Source organism: Hermetia illucens, chromosome 1, assembly GCF_905115235.1.
Source record: "Hermetia illucens chromosome 1, iHerIll2.2.curated.20191125, whole genome shotgun sequence".
NCBI lineage: Eukaryota > Metazoa > Arthropoda > Insecta > Diptera > Stratiomyidae > Hermetia > Hermetia illucens.
The window spans coordinates 106,656,147-106,677,306 of NC_051849.1; the positions used below are offsets into that span (position 1 = coordinate 106,656,147).

The window sequence follows — 21,160 nt, forward strand, 5'->3', positions numbered from 1 at the left end:
GCGAAATTCAAATGAACCCACACAATGAACGTATGGAGCTGTATGAAAAAGAGAACGACGGCTGACTCTTATATTAAGAGTCTAAGGGAAAATTTGTTTGAAAACGATCAGTCCCAGGCCATTGAAGATCATTAACTGAACATTAGCTAAATGGAAAAATATTAGATTGCTTCCAAACCTTAAGAAACAACTTTAATATTAAAAAATTCTTCGAGTTCACTTCCGTTCTTACACATTTTGATGCATGAAATATATTATGAAGGAAAATATGAATTGTCAGAAAACTTATTAATATAAAAAAAGTAAAATGAATATAACATAACAAACTTTTAATCATCGTCAGTTTCCGACAACAAACGCATGTGACTGTAATAGCACCGCTATCTGGGATTATTTTGTTCGTCGTTTTGGGAAATTATCTCTCTATTACCATTTCCATTTCCTATTGTTGATAATTCAGCAGTTCTTAGAACAAAATAAGTTATTAAAGGTTGCGTTTGATTTCGTGATACTCCATTATAAAGTTCACTGTAAGATGCCATTAACAAATTCAGTTCACGTTGAAATTTCGCAGCTCGTTCCTATCAGGATGTGATTTACTAAATTCCTCGCAAGATCAAGATTTAGAATTGTGTTTGAAACAGGAAGATCTTGTAGGTCATTATCGCTAATTTCTCTTCCATGATAAGCCTCAAGTGTCTACATATTTCATTTTCACTCAAACATTTATCAACGAATAATTCCTCTAAATCTGCAGATGGTAGATCATCGAGTCCATCTACAGCAATTGTGCGTGCCAATGCAATAATGTCAGTAAATTCGGCATTATTATGGATGAAAGAGTCTTTGCTTTTGGCACATTCGGTCTAGGCCTGCCTTAATAAGGAACTCCAGACATCCCGGTTTTGCGCCGAGGTCCACCAATTCGATATCTCTAAAAGCTGTCTGGCGTCCTGACCTATGCTATCGCTCCATCTCAGGCAGGATCTGCCTCGTCTTCTTTTTTTACCATAGATATTGCCCTTATAGACTTTCCGGGTGGGATCATCCTCATCCATACGGATTAAGTGACCCGCCCGCCGTAACCTATTCAGCCTGATGTTATCCACAACTCATAGATTTCGTCGTTATGTGGGCTGCGGAATCGCTCATCCTCATGTAGGGGGCCAAAAATTCTTTGGAGGATTCTTCTCTCGAATGCGGCCAAGAGTTCGCAATTCTTCTTGCTAAGAACCCAAGTCTCCGAGGAATATATGAGGACTGGAAAGATCATTGTCTTGTACAGTAAGAGCTTTGACCCTATGGTGAGAGATTTCGAGCGGAACAGTTTTTGTAAGCTGAAATAGGCAATTTTGGCTTATTCTTCCCGTTTGAACAATGTGGTTTGATGTTGTTAGTTGGTTGGTTTTCGGTGCTGACGTTGCCACCATATATTTTGTCTTGCCTTCATTGATGAGCAGCCCACGATCTCGCGCCGCCTGCTCGATCTGGATGAAAGCAGTTTGTACGTCTCGGATCGCTCTTCCCATGATGTCGATATCGTGAGCATAGGCCAGTAGTTAGGTGGCCTGCGTTTACCTCAGCATCACGCATCATTTTCTCGAGGGCCAGGTTAAAGAAGACGCATGATAGGGTATCCCCTTGTCGTAGACCGTTGTTGATGTCGAATGGTGTTGAGAGTAAACCTGCTGCTTTTATCTGGCCTCGCACATTGGTCAGGGTTAGCCTAGTCAGTTTTATCAATTTCGTCGGGCTACCGAATTCTCTCATGGCCGTGCACAGTTTTACCCTGGCTATGCTATCATAGGCGGCTTTGAAGTCGATGAATATATGGTGCAACTGTTGTCCATATTCCAACAGTTTTCCATCGGTTGCCGTAGAGAGGAAATCTGATCTGTTGCTGATTTACCTGGAGTGAAGCCTCTTTGATGGGGCTATCCGGCCTAGCAAGATAGCGGAGAAAATCTTATAGATGGTACTCACAAACGTGATACCTCTATAATTGCTGCACTGCGTGATATCTCGCCTTGTTGCCAGTTGTCAGGCATTGATTCGCTGTCCCACACCTTGAGCGCAAGTTGATGAACCACTTGGTGTAATTGGTCGCCTCCATATTTAACCAATTCGGCTGTAATTCCATCGGTTCCTGGCGGCTTACGATTTTTAATTTGAATTTTGTTTGTTTTGATTTTTAAGCTAATGAATTGCACGGACTGTTTCTTCTACACTTGGTGGTGGCAGTACTTGTCCGTCGTCTTCAGTTGGTGGGACCTCCAACTCGCCAATATTCTGGTTGTTCAGTAGCTCATCAAAGTACTTAACCCATCGCTCCAATATGCCCATTCTGTCGGAAATCAGATTTCCCTCTTTGTCTCGGCAGGATGAGCATCGAGGTATGTAAAGCTTCATCCTGCTAACTTGTTGGTGAAACTGGCGTGCCTGGTGTTTTCGAGTTCACAGACCTGTTGGTTCTCCCAGGCTTACTTTTTCCGCCTGTGAAGTCGCTTCTCCGCTCGCTGGAATTCGTGGTAAGCCTCTGCGCGTGCCCACGTTCTTTGAGAATGCAACATTACTTGGTATGCAGCATTCTTCCGTTCCGTTGCTAGCTTACATTCATCGTCAAACCAGCCGTTCCGACTTTTTTTTTGCGGCTGGGGCCAAGTATCTTTGTGGCCGTATCAATGGTTCTGAAGATCATTTGTTGATGCTTCATCTCCAGGTCCTCTGTTGACTGCGGTTATTACGGCATCCATTCCCCTCTTATAGGTGTCGCGGAGGGCTGTGAGTGGATGGCTCCAGTGTTAACTCTCACCTGATTGTCAAAAAAGATTCTGGGTGGTGTTATTATTCGAGCTCGGAACACAATGCCAACGAGATAGTGATCCGAGTCTATATTGTCCCACCTATATTTTCTGACATTCATCAAGGCTGAGAGGTGGTGGCGTTCGATCGACACGTGGTCAATTTGCTTGAAAGTGGTCCCGTGTGGAGAGGCCCATGTATGTTTGTGGACCGCTTTCCGCGCAAACCAGGTACTTCCAACAACCATTTCGTATGACACTGCTAATTGAATAATCCGCAGTCCGGTATCATTTGTATTTTGGTGTAAGTTATGGGAGCCAACGTATCGCCTGAGTACGGGCTCCTTCCCAACTTGGCTGTTAAAATCAACAAGTATAATGAGGGTTCGTTCTACTGCCTCGTAGAAGGTATCCTTCTCCAACTCTGCATTCTCGTCTGTAGGGGCGTGAACGTTAATGAGGCTTATGTTTCTAAATTTGCCTCACAAGCGTAGAGTGCATAGCCGTTCGCTTATGTTTTCAAAGCCGATAACAGCAGGTTTCATTTTTTGGCTGACTAAGAAACCTACTCCGAGCACATGGTTTACTGGACCACTATAATATATGGTGTAGTGACCCTTCTCCAGGAAACCGGTCCCTGTCCAACGCATCTCCTGTAACGCTGTTACATCAGCCCTATATTGGGACGAGGCATCGGCTAGCTGCTCGGCAGCTTCATCTCTGTACATGTCTGTTCCATGAGAAAATGCACAAATAATCGACATAATACGTATCTTTGGTATCGAAGCGTTTTCGTGACATTTGATTCCAATTTCAATTTGTTCTTATATTTTTACATTAAACTAAGTTGAGAACGATATTAAATTATATAATTTGTGAGTAGTAGTAGAATAAAACAAATTATAAAAGAATTGTCCGTTTTTTAGCTTGGTTTCCATCGCAGACTAGGAAGTCCTCAGAATAGTGTTAAAACAATTCGTGTAAAAAGAAATTCATCCATTCATGAAATTCATATAAAAGCAAACTTTAATTAAATTATTTTAATGCTTCTATTCCTTTCTAGTTTGGTTGATTTAAATATCTCTAAAAATTCGAAACATTTTCATGTTTTCAGTAATAGATCGCAATTACAACGGAAAAACGAACAATGCTGTGAGTCGCTCTATGTTCTAAAAAGTTCAATTAAATTTCTCGAGAAGTTTATTTCCTATGTAAAGTTCTTGTTGACACAAGAGTTCGGTGTGTTCTGATTCACCAAAAAAACGTCTCAACAAGAAAGGTAAAATGGAAACTCGGGGCTGCCGAATAGTTGACACTACTTTTCATTCCTCTTTAGCCTTTGTTCCTTTCGGTAACGGAGTCGGCGTGTCTAGATAGAAGTTCACCGATTTTCTCGATTATAGATTGGTTCGGAGAGTCGAGAGTTTCTTAAATCAGCATTAGTGTATCAATTCGTTACTGCTTTGGCCGGCAAGGAGCGTTTCCTATCAACTAGGATGTTCAAGTCCATTTTAGCTAGCGAGTTCTCATCAACGTGGTTGCATGACCATATCATTCTTGGTACATTCTCCTCAATAGGTGTAACACCGTATCAATCCAGGATATACTCATTTCGGTCGTAATCTTATAGTGCATAACACAGGTCCAGCGCAACATCTCCGCTTCGAGATTTTTTTAACGACATTCAATGGGTTCTTACGGTCAGGATGACGTAGAACCCGCTACCAGAAGATACCAGGTAGGATTTTGCATAGTGGAATAACTTAACTTACTTTGTTTATCTCTTTCTCTAATCTTAGCTTCAGGACGAGTATTGTTAATACGAAACTGAATAATTGTGGCTACCTATTTTTTATAATACGATATACAGAACTCAACTCACTCACAAGTGTGCCAACGCAAAGGCCTCACCCCACATATCTTGAGATTTGAACCTATCGAATTCTCACATTCATTGGTCAAACTTCCCCAAAAAAACCCAGCGGAAACCGTACTCATTTTTAGAAAAGCGCACCCTTTTGTATAATGATAAACAAAAATCTGTATGTATTATATCCTGACAAATATTATATAACATATATAATAATCGCACACTGTCTTCAAAAAGTTGGACAAAAAGCAATCAACAAGGTGCATAATCGAAGTGTGGAAGAAATGGAGAATTACCATTAATAATAATAATAATCGTTGGCGCAACAATCCGTTTTGGATCAGGACCTTGAAGTGAGTTAGAGCACTTCATTCAAAACCGTATCGGTTACGCTACAGTACACTTTAGGAGACAATGTGGTCAGCATTGCGCTCACCCGAGATTATTACCCTGATTTGACTCAGGTACTGATTCACAGCTGAGTCGACTGGTATCCAACTTCAAATCACGATACAAATCCCACTGCCACCACTAAGGTTTGAACCGCAACCTTCCGTACGACCGCCTTGTGCTCTAACCACTCAGCTATCCGGACAATTGTCGCAATTAACGCATATAATGAGTTACATCCTTTTACGACGAATTTAAGGGGGGTCCCCATACATGCAAAAGGGGGGTGTAAATTTTTTTTTCATCAAATATAGTCATGTGGGGTATCAAATTATCAGGGGGCTGCCACTATATGGTGCCTAGGCTCCGAAATACCCTCCATACCGATACCTGTTCAAATAAGGTTAATAATAGTATATTACTATAATTTTTAGCAATTGACAGGAAAACCCCCCTTAACTTCACCTTAGAATCACGAATCTTGCAGCAATGTAGGCTACAATATAGAGCATGATCCTGTCAAATTTGGTGAAAATCGCGCTATTACTAACAAAGTTATACTAGGTTAAAACTGTCGCTCCTCTGCAAATTCAAGACTATGAATGTCAATATCACTTGAAAGTGGCTATTTTCACATTATATATGCATATTTTACGTGCTACATGCTAATGGGACAAATCCATTCTCAAATCTCTTTATAAATGAAATACACAAAACCTTTCATACCTGAAGCGTCTAGCTTCCGGTGTCCCGACTTGTTTCTATAAGCTTCTGTCTCTTCATTTGCAAAAAAATCTCATATTAAGTATTCAAGTCTTAAAATAGTCATGCCCCGCGTTATTTTCCAAAATAATCAAATAGTTCTTTCTCCAAAGAATGTTATTTCAAATATTTAATCATTTTGGATTACTAAGCTCGACGCTTCAGGTCTAAAAGTTTTGTGTTCATGATACATAGCTAAGAATGCAAAATATTCCATCATATATTGTCAAACAAAACATATGTACATACATATTAAAGACATAAATATTGTGCTCAGCCTAAACAAACAAACTTTGCCTATTAGCATTGATACTGATATTCAAATAACTAAAAAAAGCCAAAAAAGAAAAGCGAAAATGTCTCTACCTATATAACGAGGACTTCATACACCCATCCGTTTGCGACAAATTAACGTGAAATGCAATGCTTTGGCTTTCAATAATTATGTCCTATACTTTCGTCTAAACTGATGCTTTCTAGGATGAACATAAGGAGGCTCTTGGGTAAATTTGCAAAATATGGTAATATACCATTATTAACTTTATTCGTGCAGATATTGGAATGGGATAAATTTTGAGGCCTAAATTTCGTGTTGATGCATCACTGTGATTTTTTTAAAGATTTTTCGGTTGGATAGGTTCTGAGGATGAGACCCGTTTCACAATATCAGTTTCAAAAAGCACTAATGGAGCTTTTTCATTGAATACCACACATGACCATATTTTGTTAAAAAAATTCACAACTCATACTCAATATTTCATTGTTTAATTGTATTGAGAAACACAACTCTAAATAATTATGAACTGAACTGACCTCTCCCTGGGGGCATCAGTCCTCCCATCTGTATAGCGGCAGGGGGAACAATTAGAATGTGGTGGTGGTGGTACGCATAGCCACCGTGTCATCGGGCTCCCCATGAAGAAGGAATGAAGACAGGGGCCACTGAATCATGATAAGCAGTTTGTGAAAAAAAATTTCGGTGATATCAACCCGCCTCGAGCTTCCCCCAGCTGGGTTTAGATATTTGTCATTTGAGTCAAGGCACATGAGAAAATCTATATTCGACAGGGAGATAATGCTGTTGCTTCAAGAACCCCGGCCCTCATCTCGCCAAACTGCTAGCATTCAGGTTAGCACCAACAGATGCAAACCTACCAGAGGAATTTGGCTGGTTGATAGCCTTGGTGTCCGTGTTGGTGCCAAGGTGATGTAACAGCCGTACTCCCATCGTAACAAAGTCAAAGTTCAAACCAATTCGGAGAATTCTCAACAGCGTGGCCAGCTGGTCAAAACCATATTCGAGGAAATCCACTTAATAAAAATAGATTTGAAAAAAGTTGTATATGTGTTGTTGCCTTGGGTACATGTGGAAAATGTCAGCACTCCCAGGGACACTGAGGGAGGAGATCTCATTTAACATAATGAAGTATAAAGGAGTTTTCTTTTCTCAGAACCGCTACTTATTGATTTATGCAAAACTTTGCATTCTTTGCGTTATTTTAAAAGACTTCTGATGTACAGAACCGCCTTACGTCAAAAACTTTCAATACTCACCCCGATGTGGCGACCGACTTTTTAGCGGATTTTTCCGAGACTTTGCTGCCTTTTCCGCGTTGATAGAAAAGACAATAAAATGTTTTGAAGCAAGTGAACTTTTCTTTCATGAAAATTTACTTTAAATGCGAAGTAAGGAGCAACTCACTTGACCATCCGAAGCGATAGGAAATTGTTTTGGCAATAACATCAAAACACATTAGACTGCCAGTTGCACAATTTTGTTTTATTTCTCTCAGTTCAAAAATACTCTGATTTATAATTGTTAATAGTCTACAAGATTAACAATAATAATTTATTACAAAAAGGTGATTTAATTGCCCGGAAACTCGATTTTCCTATTCTCTCGCTCTGTTGCTTCTCCTCGTTCTCACGGTCTTCCTTCGTTTTTTCAAGAAGACTTCTAATGAAAGCCAAGTGCAACTCACATCTCTCAGGCAGATCTCCTTTCTCCACTGTCCGGGGGAGTTTTTATAATGGTAAGGCAATCCCATTCCTGAACTTCGAACATTTAATTGTTCCTGAAAAAAGAAATATAGACAATAATTAAGTTTTGAATGACATTTTTTTAATAAAAAGTAGGAAAAGGTAATTAAAAAAAGCCAGACAGACAGTAAACCGATTTTAAGTTAAAAAGGACTGGGAGAAAGTAGCTTCTTCATGTATGCGACTTTATAATTTCACCCGTATGTAAATTATTTTCGTTAATTGTGGCACCAGCATCTGATTTGCATGGTTTAAGGGGGTCATCCCGTTGTCGGATCGAATTCTTTTTTTGGCATCAATTGTATCTAGATATAGTGTAGAATATATGGGCAAAGTGATGTTTTGATATTCGGAGTCGTTCGGAAATTATAGTGTTAAACACGTGATAAGTCACATGCCAGACTTAAGTCGATCGCCGTAATAAAGCTCCTATTTATCGGCCCGAATGACTTCGCTAAAAGGACAAAAATTGAAGCCAAGGGTGTACATGTGTTTCTTCAAGAAACCTAAGGATTAGGTATAGCAGGTATAGCAGGTTAATGATCAGTTAAGGTTTTATGAAGAAGCCATGAAAATACACCAAAATTAACAAAAAAGAAGTTTAACACGGCACCAAAAATTTAACTTTTAAAATGTTTAAGTAACCCTAGTTTGCGGACTGTAATTAAGTCTGTGCAATAAATGCCGTTTACTTTTTTTCTTTAAGATGATCACATCGCCCTCTAGCGTGGCAGCAGGAAAACACCTTTTTTTGGAGATGGGTGTAAAAATTGCCCTGCATTTCAATAAGCAACTATGCGATCGGGCTAGATAAATTACTATTTACGCTCAAGATATTAATAAATCTATGGTGAAAAATTCGTATTTTTATCTTTAACCAGTTCTTCACAAAAAAATTTTAAAAAAAGCCGAAAAGACGACCTTTACACGGGAATTGATAAGTTTGAACGCTATTGTATAAGGCGGATTTCCACGAAACTTTGCAGTATAATGCGCCATACTATTCTCTATGCTGATGGTACTCCTAGGATGACTTTAAGCGGGATTTGCCGGACATTTTAAAAAAGTTAGTAACACACTATTATTAAGTTTATTGGAACAGATATTGGAATGGGACACATTTTCAGGCCTAGATTTCATATGAAAGCACCATTCTAATTTTTTTGTCAGAATTTTGGTTTGGGCAGTTTCCGAAAATGACCCCCAGTCTCACTTTAAGTTTGCACATTTTAATCCCTCACTCACCCATTTGCAGTTTGCATAAAAACTAAAATCTATTTGTGAAAGTAGTAATTAGGACCTGTCATTTGATACCCCACATTAGGTAAAAAAAAGGTTTACATCCCCGCTTTGCATGTATGGGGAGTCCCTCTTTAAACTCCACCTAAATTTATATGACTCCATGCTTGGAATAATCCCCAAATTTTCATTAAATTTCGTTTGAATGGAGTAGAGTGCATGTGCCAGACAACCAGACACTAAACCGATTTTAATAGGGTTTTACTTTACACAAAACTTTAAAAATGGCGGACATATGTGAATCGAAAATAACTGATAAGGAATTAAACATGTAAATAAAAATCATAATTGAATTCCACTTTGACGCTAACCACCCTAAATACATATATATACTGTTTTTAAGGTTTTGTGTGAAACAAAACCTTATTAGAATCGAGACGGTGTCTGTCTGTCCGTCTGTCTGTCTGTCACACCCGATTTATTCGGAAACGGCTGGACCGATTATCACGAAAATTGGTGAGAGTATGTAATCTGGTGTTCCCTTTACATGCAGTAAGTGGCGCCATCTTATGTTAAGTTTAAGGGGGGCTCGCCATACATGTGAATGAAGGGTGCAAATTTTTTTTTCACAGAATGTAGCCATGTGGGGTATCAAATGAAAGATCTCAAATAGTACTTTCCCAAACTGGTTCAATATTTGATATTGGTTGAAACATAGGGTAGTGAGGGCTCAAAATATAACCCCCAAAAAGTGTAACAGGTCTCGTTCTCAGAACCTATCCAACCGAAAAATCTGAAAAAAATCACAGTTGTGCATCTCCACGAAATCTAGGCCTCAAAATATATCCGGTTCCGATATCTGCACAAATAAAGTTAATAATAGTATATTTCCACAATTTAGAAATTTACCCGGCACCCCCCTTCATCCCAGAAGTACGTAAGTGTAAAGAAGAACATAGTGCACAGTCTGGTTAAGTTTGAAGAAAATCGAACTATTATTAACGAAGTTATAGGAGGTGAAACTTCACAATTTTTTGTGAATTTCGTGCACTCTACAACATTGATGACGTCATCATCACATATCAGTTCGTCAATACCACAATGAAATGAGTTCTTATGAATTGGGTCGCAGAGAATTATTTTGTTTTAGTTTTTTAGTTATCTGTCAACCAGACATGTGTGAATGTAGGTACATAATATATGTGTGCTAATGAACTTTGCGGGTAGTGCCTAATTCAAATAGATATAAGAAGTATATCGGAAATATGGGTACGATCAATTTATATACGTACATATATGTGTACAGTATTGGGAGACAGGCAGTTTGTTTGTTTAGGGTGAGCGTAATATCTACGTACGTATGTCTCGTAGTTTGGAAATATATGGAGGATTATGTTGGATTTGTAGCTATATACGGATAGAAAAATGTGTGTTGAAATTTTTTACATAAGATGAACACAAAACCTTTATATCCGAAGCGCGAGCTTCCGGTATTCCGACTTGTTTAGATTTATCTTAGCAAATGGTGTTGTGTTGTTCACAGAGTAACGTGATTTGTGTTCATTGCACGAAAGGAACCAAAAAGTTGGCAGGCTGCACATGCAGTACCTGAGACCTATATCACTTTTCGGGGCACACATTTTGAGTCGTCACCCCTTTGTGTTTCACCCAATATCAAAAATAAGATTAGTTTCGAAAAATGCTAATCGAGTCCTTTCAGTTGTTACTCCACATGAATATATTCTATGAAAAAACAATTACTTCCCTTTTGCATATATGACAAGCTCCCCTTAATCCCAACGCAAAATGATGCCACTTGCTGCATGTAAACGGACACATGCACCACATGTTTTCACCAAATTTGGTGACAATTAGTTCGTCCGTTTCCGAGTAAATCAGGTATGACAGATGGACGGGCAGATATTGAATCGATGTTAATAATGTTTTGTTTCACGCACACCTTAAAAAGGAAGACTTCGCTCGACTCTTCCAATTTATTGGAAGCTCTTTCATTTTAGGAGGCAACTTTTGGTGGAAAATGGATTCTGGTGATCCAGGCTAACAATATCCAGCGTCAGAGTACTATTTGAAGCGGGACGTGCACAACAATGCAATTTTTACGTTAACGATAAACCTACATACTGGCTGACTGAGGTGACAAAAACATGCTATTGCTTCCTATATAACTAAGGAGATTACAGAATCCATATTGTCAACAATTGCCCACCTGCTATGATGCTGATCAGTGAACAATTTGCAGCAAAGATTATCATTCCAGACAGACTAATGGACAACAAAGTGGACAGTCAGACACAAAAATATTCTTTCATAGTGATATGATGCATAGCGAATTTATGAAGAAATACTTTTGTATCGGACACAGAACGTTCTGGTAAGTATGCTTAATTTTGTCTACGCTGTGTCTGACACGTTACGTCCTGGTAGGTATGAGTAGAGCTTTAGTTGCGGTTTTGGTAGTGGCTTCGTCAGAATATCAGCATCTTCTTCATCCATGTATGTCGATGACATTTCCGGCTCGTTCTATCAATTCCAAGAAGCAGTCGACTGATGTTGAAGTAATCTTGAATTTTTCTCTCAGCATCCTACAAAAATCCTTCAGAGCTTTAGTCTTTTTCTTCTCGTAAATACAAACAAGAATCTGAGATCCGCTTCGCTGGTTTTGCAGTACTAACCCAAAATGTAATTCCTGAATCGTTTATTCCACCATTTTAGCGCCTGTGTCAATTCAAATAGGTGGGAACTGTGAGCGCTCGCGTATAGAGTGAGGTGCATGCTTTTACGTCGAATTTAAGGAGAGTTTACATTTTTTTCACCAAATATAGTCATGTGGAGTATTAAATAAAAGGTCTCGATTAGTACTTTAGCTTTGACATTTGTTGGAAAGGTGTGTGCGTGTGCGAGGAGTGGGAAGTGATCATCGGACCCATTCTCAGGAACTACCCAACCGAAAAATCTGAAAAAATTAAGAGGCGAGTACTATATGGTGCCACGCTCCGAAATACCTTCCATACCGATATCTGTTCATATAAAGTTAGTAATTAGATTACGTGTTACATACAAATGGGGCAAATACACAATCAAATGTCCTTATATAAAAAATACACAAAACCTTTCATACCTGAAGCGTCTAGCTTCCGGTTTCCCGAATTGTTTTTGTTCCTTCCATTAAAACATCTGTGGAGTCACTTTTCATAAATGGTATCATATATGACGAAATATATTGGATATATCGAATTGAATAAGAAGCATTCATTTCTCCGTTTCTATGCTGATTATCATCCCCTATCTCCACTTCCACATGGTGATCCATCCGAGTTCCTTTTTTATGAAAAACTGGTCCTCCTGATTGCGGGTTAGGTAGGACTGACAGCCCTACATGGTAAACCAAATTTAAAGAGCCATGAAAGGAGCCTCGGACTGGACGGATTCTATAACGACGGGCTCGGTAATGAAAACGGACAAACAATATGCGCATTTTCTCATGGAACATGCGCTCTCTATACCGAAAAGAAGCTGCCAAACAGCAAGCCGATATCCTGTCCCAATATAAGGCTGATCTAATATCGTTACACCTTCAACGCTGCAGTAGAACGAAGGAGATGGAGATTTTAACAGCCAAGGAGGGAAAGAGCCCGTATTCAGCCGATAAATTAACTCCCATAGCTTACATAAAAACACCAATGAAAACGGACTACTTATTATTCAATTAGCAGTATCACACGAAATGCTTGTTCGAAGTACCTGGTTTGTGCGGAAAGTGGTCAAGAAACAAACTTACACCTCTTCAAAAGGACACTTCCAACCGAATTGACCACGTGTTGACTGAATTACAACACCACCTAAAATCCTCTCTGTCAATCAGTTGAAAGTCAATACTGAAGCCATCCACAACAAAGCCCTCCGTAATACCTACATATATCATTGGAAAATGGATGCCGCAATAGCCGCAGCGCTCACAACCACTTGAAGAACCTTATATAATATATTGATACGGCCACAAAGATACTTAGCCCCTGTCACAAAAAAGTCGGAACGGCTGGTTTAACGGTGAATATAAACTAGCAATAGAACGGGAGAATTCTGCATAACAAGCAATGCTGCACTCTCAAAAAACGGGGGCACACGCAGAGTAGAGAAGCGACTGCACAGACAGAAAAAGGAAACCTGGGAGAGCCAACAAGTCTGTGAACTCAAGAAGTACAAGAAACAACCCCACCAAGCGCGAAAGTTTTACCAACAAGTGTGAATAAAATCCGACTCGATCGGTTGTGAAGAGCGGAAAGTATATAAGGGATTCTGCCGCAGAAGCGCTAATGGCGTAGGCCAGGGCGGCAGACAGTTTTTAGGAACACCGAATTGGTGGACCTCGGTGCAAAACCGTGATGTCTGGAGTTCCTTAATAAAGCAGGCCCAGATCGGATAACATTTGTTGCATCATTGATATGATGAAGCTGATTATTGCTTTGATGGTTGCACTCCATTTCGCAGCAGGACGTGACTGGATCTAGTAATTATTTTTCTGATTGCATTGTTTTGGATCGGAATCGCTTTTGCTCGAGTTCGTAAAAATTATGTCACTTTCTCTCAATGAAGTCATTCTTTTTTAATTGCTCTCTTCCACTCCGCAGGCAATTGTTTGCTCCCTCAAACGAGGCTATTTTTATGTCCAACTGTTGACGATACACCTTCCCTGAGATGCTCACTTTGCAGGAAGTTTCTTGTGCATGTGCTGCTTTAGCATATATTTTGATGACCCAACTCATATGGTAAAGTAGTAGAGTTAAATCCTTGTAATTTGTGATCACCCACCCTATATTACTCTGAAAAGCATATCACCTTATCCAGACCTACTTTTTCATCGGCTTGGAGCACTTATTACCAGTGAGTGTTCAGCCGCCTGTGCTGTTCTTATTGTTCAGCGAAAAAAAAGATCTGCATCGACTTACTAAAAGCCGATGACAGCGTTATTTTTGAGCAAAAAGGTAAGGACACTAAACTCTGGTTACGTGAGTTTTTCAATCAACTCACACACGAGAATAAAACACCATTTATTTGCCAAGTGCTTCATTTAAGCACCAATACGAAAAACCTAGTCCAGCAGAGTGCTCAAACTGCCGTCCGGTTGTTATTCCCTATCATGAACTTTTTGGAATGTGTCCAATTTTGCGAAATCTTTGAAATTAACGTTTTCCATTTCTGGTTTATAAACAACTGTTCAGCACGCCACCGGGCTGCTCATGAAGAAACACCGTGGAAAAATCTAGCCTTACCTACATTGTCCCTTTAGAAGCAGAGGCATTTGGCTGCGTGATACAGATAAATTCGTGTGTTTCCAACGGTGTGTATCAATGCCACAATATCTAGAGAGAGAGAGAGAGAGTTCATACTTTGGGTTGAACTGCTCTACTATGATCCAGAGTGCAACATTCGAAGTGTGATAGGTACGTCCAAATTGCACCGTGTATCTTTCGTATCACCAAGAAAATGCCTCTTCCACACTCCGCTTCATTCTTTGTCCTGTCTGCCCTGTGACAAGATTGTCCGATTTTAGTATTATTGGCATTACTTCGGCGCATTTAGGCTGATTAAAGGGTAGTATAGGTTCCAGGGCGAAACGTGGATTGGTACCTATGATGGAGCATAAAACCTGGAAAACGCCTGCTGAACCAACACCAACAGCTCTACTGCCAAACCCTATCTTCACCTCCAGGTGGTGACCGCGAGGAGCTCTTTCTTAACGAAAAGCTGCAGTCGGAGAAGGATGAAGACGAGTCTCCCGCACAAACCGGCACAAATTGTACCAACTGGTCCTCCAGGTTGGAGGTTGGGTAGGGCTGACAACCCTACACCGAAAACAACTTGTTACCAACCATAACAGGAGCCTCGGACTGGACGGATAACACAACGACGAACCCGGCAACGACCAAGGAATAACGATTTGCGCATTTTCTCATGGAACGTCCACTCCCTGTACAGAGATGAAGCTGCAAGCAGCTAGCCGATACCATGTCCCAATATAGGGCTGATGTAACAGGAATAGGTTTCTTAGTCAGCCAAAAAATGAAGCTTGCTGTTATCGGCTTTGCAAATATAAGCGCAAGGCTATGTCGCATCAACGTTCACGCCCCTACAGAGGAGAATACAGAGTGGGAGAAAGATTCCTTCTACGAGGCAGCAGAACGAACCCTCGAAGCCTGTTCCAGATATGATATCAAAATCATACTTGGGCATTTTAACAACCAAGTAAGGAAGGAGTCCGTATTCAGGCGATACGTTGACTCCCATAGCTTAAACCAAAATGCAAATGATAACGGACTGCGGATTATTCAATTAGCAGTGTCGCACGAAATGGTTGTTGGAAGTACGTGGTTTGCGCGGAAAGCTGTTCACAAACATACGTGCGCCTCTCCAGATGGGACTACTTTCAACCAAATTGTCCACGTGTTGATCGAACGCTATCACCTCTCAGCCTTGATGAATGTCAGAAAATATAGGAGAGCCAATATAGACTCGGATCACTATCTCGTTGGCATGATGCTCCGAGCTCGAATAACAACACCATCCAGAATTCCCTCTGACAATCAGGTGAGAGTTAACACTGAAACCATCCACAACACAGCTCTTCGCAACACCTAAAAGAGGGAAATGGATGCCGCAATAACCGCAATCAACAGAGATCCAGAGATGAACCATCGACAAATGATCTTCACAATCACCTGAAGAACGTTATCATAAATACGGCTACAAAATACTTGGCCCCAGCCGCAAAAAGAGTCGGAACGGCTGGTTTGACGATGAATGGAAGCTAGCAATGGAAAGGAAGAATGCTGCATACCGAGTAATGTTGCATTCTCAAAGAACGCGGGCACGCGCGGAGACTTATCACGAACTCCAGCGAGCGGAGAAGCGACTTTACAGAGGAAGAAAGGAACCCTGGGAGAACCAACAGGTCTGTGAGCTCGAAAAGTACAGGGAGCAACCGCACCAGCGACGCAAGTTTTACCAACAAGCTAGTAGGATGAAGCGTTACACACCTCGATGCTCATCCTGCCGAGACAAAGAGGGAAATCTGATTTCCGACAGAATGGGCATATTGGAGCGATGGGTGGACTACTGAACAACCACAACATTGTCGAGTTGGAGGCCCCGCCAACTGAAGACGACGGACAAATACTGCCATCACCAAGTGTAGAAGAAACAGTCCGTGCAATTCATCGGCTTAAAAATCATTAACTTGTGCCCAAGGTATGGGACAGGGAATCAATGCCTGACGATTGGCAACGAGGCATTATCTGTCTCATACATAAAAAGGGAGATATCACACAGTGCAGCAATTATAGAGATATCACGTTTATGAGTACCATCTATAAGATATTCTCCGCTATCTTGCTAGGCCGGATAGCCCCATATGCCCACAACATCATTGTCCCATACCAAAAAGGCTTCACTCCAGGCAAATCAGCAACAGATCAGATTTTCTCTTTGTCGCAAGCGATGGTGCAACTGTTGTCCATATTCCAATATGGACAACAGTTGCACCGTCTATTCATCGACTTTAAAGCCGCCTATGATAGCATAGCCAGGGTAAAACTGTGCACGGCCATGAGAGAATTCGGTATCCCGACGAAATTGATAAAACTAACTAGGCTGACCCTAACCAATGTGCGAGGCCAAATGAAAGGGGGAGGATCACTCTCAAGACCATTCGACATCAACAACGGTCTACGAGAAGGGGATGCGCTATCATGCGTCCTCTTTAACCTGGCCCTCGAGAAAGTGATCCGTGATGCCGAGGTAAATGGAAGAGGTATGATCCTCTTTAAGTCCACCTAACTACTGGCCTATGCTGACGATATCGACATCTTGGGAAGAACGACCCGAGACGTACAAACTGCCTTCATCCAGATCGAGCAGGCGGCCATTGGCGCGAGATCTATGGCTGCACATTAATGAAGTCAAGACAAAAGATATGATGATAATTTTTCCTATCTAGGGTCGAAAATCACAACCGATAACAGTTGCGATGATGACAAATACGCGCTCGGTCAGGTTGTGGATAAAATCCGGCTCAATAGGTTACGGTGGGCGGGTCACTTAATCCATATGGATGAGGATGATCCAGCCCGGAAAGTCTATAAGGGCAATATCTATGGTAGAAAAAGAAGACGAGACAGACCCTACCTGAGATGGAGCGATGGCGTAGGTCAGGACCCCAGACAGCTTGCAAAGCCAGGATGTTTGGAATTCCTTATTGAGGTAGGCCTGCCTGATCGGATAAGTACGTATAAGGAAAGTACTAATTGAGCCCTTTTGTTTGATACCCCACATTGCCATATTCTGTGAAAAAAATGGCACCTTCCTTTGACATGTATGGGGAGCCCGCCCCCTTAAACTCAACACAAAATGCCCCATTTGCAAATGTAAAGTGTTTCATCAAACTTCGTGACAATCGGTCTAGTCGTTTCCGAATAAATCAGGTGTGATAGACAGACATCGAATCAATTCTAATAAGGTTTCGTTTCGTACAAAACCGTCATGAATGGAATGTTAATATTTCACTCGAATGTCAATTATTTTCGTTAATTATGACGTCAGCATCTTATATGCGTATTTGACTTAACGCGGTCTTCTACAGTCAGACGTAAACTTCGGGGCTATTTTTGATCATTAATTGCAAAGCAACCACTGAAGATAAACTAATGCAATTTTTTGTTTAATTTGTACATTTGTACAAATATTTTTGAAAAATAGCAAACGTTTTTCTTATGTTCTTGAAACGTCCTTGTCAAAATGTCTTAGGCGACTTTGTGGCAAGTAAACGGTCATTTTATCTATCCGAAATCAAAAAAATATATTTCTTATTAATAACTGTTCCGTTGGTTATGTTCCCCCGAGCGAAATTTTGCAAAAATATGGATAATTTTATAAAAAAGTTGTATTTTGTGTTTTTAACTTTAAAGATAAAGTATAACATAAAACAGCTGCGTTCCTTATGGCCACGCGGTGTGCACGGACGGCGTGGACGCTCAAAGTTGTTCCGTTTGGTAACGAGCGTGTCGTGTACATTTCCAAACGTAGTTTAATGTTACGACTATTTCAACAATCTCGCCCTTTTGGGTATTGAAAAGAATTAATTCCTGGTTTGACACCTCGTCTCAATTTTTTTGAACTAATGACCCACCGACGAACATGCGTCATCGGGAGCGAAAACTGACGTTTACGGATAATGCTCGCGGTTTGCCGCAAACCTCAAACGGTACTCTTCGCGAGGCGTGCAAGCGCTGCCAACTCCAAACGGGACTCAGCTAACATGATTGCAGAAACTTACGATTCAATTTGCAATGTCATGGCCGTACAGTCCCTATTCGTCATTAAGGAAATGTTCTTGGTTGGCCGCATTTCCCTCTCGCTGTTGAATCCCGGCCCTTTTTGTAGCGTCACTGACCTTACGTTTGAACGACCGATGCGTTTCTCATCTCCCAACGTAATCCTCGACACGTCCATGACCTGCAAAATGGACAAAAAAACCTTTGTTGAAGATAATTGCTGCTAAGTGAGCAGCGATTTCAACCACCCAATTGCCCGAGTGCAAATGTTTTGGAGCCGAAATCCGAATAAAGCTTTTGAGGTATTCGTTTCTGTTTTGAGTGTGTCCACCCAAGCATCTTTCTAATAAATTATCAGAAGACAGAATCTCGTATTTCTGGGATCTGGGATCGATGTCATGCTGAAAACTTGTGAAAGTCGCTTGGGTCTTGGCCTGACGTCACTTGATGAACGAAGCGGTCGCATGCCACTAAGCGCTCGAAAACACTGCCGGTGTTTATATTCCTCCTCCAAAACATAAATGAAGGAACGTGCTTTTCACAAAATCCTTTTTAATATCATCTACTTTCAAAATATGAGAAAAAGAAAAAAATCGATTTGCTGAAACCACGACGGTAGAAGACCCCATTAAGATGTATTATAGTAAATTCGCACGAAGTTGATAGCCGGATTTTCATGAAGCTTGGAAAGTTTTTCAGTCAGTTTCTAAAAGTTGGTAATAGATATTTCATAGAAGGGCACCACCCTGATTTTTTTCAGATTTTTGAGTTGGATAGTTTTTGAAAATGAGTCCTGTTTCACTTTGAGTGTGCACATTTTGACTCCTTATTGGCACACTTTACAATTCACGTCAAAATGAAAAAAAAAAAAACACATTCAGTGCAGAAACTTTACAAACAAGTCATCATGTAGTCATCTAAATATGGATTTTCATCCGACTGAGACATAGAGAAAAATTCGAATTCCGAATACACGGTGATTTGGCCACTATCCATAATCCGGCGAAAGAGCAAACAGATAACATCAGCGTGGTCGAGGTGTTTAAGGAAAAACAACATTGTCCATTAAAACCCTCCACTTCCTGAAGGCCAAGCGAGATGAAAAACGTCACCGCTAGTGGGGAGACATCGGTAGCATAATGCAATCCTGGTGGAGTCACGTGACATTTTGCACCATTATATGTTTCAATAATAGCTAGCAGTCTTCCAGAGAAATACCTTTCTGATCATGATGAAGAGCAAATAAATCTGGGATTTAAATTGTCACACTGTACCACTACCTTAATGCGTTCCAGGATTTTTTCAGTTATTATCTTTACGACCGCAATGAGCAATTGTCGCACTCAAGACGGGTGCTTTCCTTAAAATTTTCACGGTTATCTTCTTTTTCCTTTTCTTTACGAATAAGTGGAAATGAAAGTGTTGCACGGAAACTTTGCCCCGCTTGGGCGCCTTGATAGCAGAAATGATTTCGCTTCTGTTTGAAGCAGGCAATTAATGTCTGAGCTCAGCCTTGAAAATATCTTGTATGCAGCCGAAGGAAGTTTCTTGGTCATATAGAGCCACTTGGATATTCCTAGCTCAACAGTACTCTGACTGATTCTTGTATTTCTAAATTTTTTAAATCCACAATTAAATTTATTCCGCTATTTATAAAATGTTCTCTGTATTTCTTCGGTCGAAATCGTAAATTTAACCATAATTTCTTTTAAGGCATCTTGTTTCTGGAGTCTACTATTTTTATAATTATAATTATATATTATAATTCAGGTTTATTTCTTCGATCTCGACGTTAAAATACTCTTTTCCAACCTATGTTCATCGGATACTATCCCGAACACATAACTTTCTCGATAAGTGTCAAAAGACTTTATAGCTAATCGTTGGTTACCTTTACTAGTATAGAAGTGTCGACGCAAACAGCTGGTGGTTAAAATAAATATATCAGACCTAAATTCTTCACCGCTTACATTATTCACAATTTCAGTCCGACATAAATATCACGATATAAGTGTATCTTAAGTTTTGGATTTAAAAAAAAATCTGCCTATTAATCGTTTTTTTTTTTTTTGTTTTCTGTAACTTGTTATGTTCCTCTATTTTAGGATTTAATCTTGTGCGTTTTTGAAAACATATTCTTAAGAATAAATAAATTTTATGTTTTTAAACTTTACCATTAGTCAACAAGCCAGCATTTAAATTTTGTTAATATTTCTCTTGACTTAGAAGTTATAATTATCTAAACTTCTGGGCAAATGCTGTTTTTAAAATTAGTTGTGAGTGACTGTTCGTAGCAGTTTACTGTCTGTCTATCCGTGTGCCTGTCACACGCACTTTTCTCAAAAACGGTTTTACGGATTGGCACCAAATTTGCTGGGACAGTGGGAACTGTGAACGCTCACGCATATAGAGAGTTACATTGTTTTACATGGAAATTAAGCATATCCAAAGAGGGTAGCGTATTTTTTTCACCAAATATCGTCATGTGTGATATCAAATGAAAGGTCTCGATTAGTACTTTACTTTTCAATGCCGGTCTTGGTTCTGACGTTTAGAGCCCCCCCCCCCCCCTCCCACAAATCCGAAAAAAACATGAAGTAGCTCCTATACTATGCCTAGGCTCTGAAATACCCTCCATACCGATATCTACAATAAAATTTTTTATAATTGACTGTAGACCCACCGCCCCATTTTAGGATGAGCTTACCAAA

General features: G+C 40.2%; 1 protein-coding gene across 9 annotated transcripts in view; it reads right to left on the reverse strand.

The window, feature by feature from the left end:
• Positions 1–7,582: 7,582 nt before the first annotated feature.
• The window catches only part of LOC119648125, a 51,971-nt gene continuing 38,393 nt past the window's right edge, over positions 7,583–21,160 (reverse strand). For 6 of the 9 annotated variants that reach the window (XR_005249022.1, XR_005249028.1, XR_005249026.1 and 3 more), the window contains one exon: positions 7,583–7,898. Coding sequence is in view for 4 of the 9 variants with exons in the window: in XM_038049707.1 (XP_037905635.1) it covers positions 7,716–7,898 (183 nt within the window). In the remaining 5 variants the exon portion in view is untranslated. Of the gene's footprint in view, positions 7,899–10,616; positions 10,927–11,062; positions 11,483–18,451; positions 18,815–21,160 lie in introns of those variants that run through there. The other 3 variants (XR_005249027.1, XM_038049718.1, XM_038049662.1) reach the window with 3 other exon arrangements.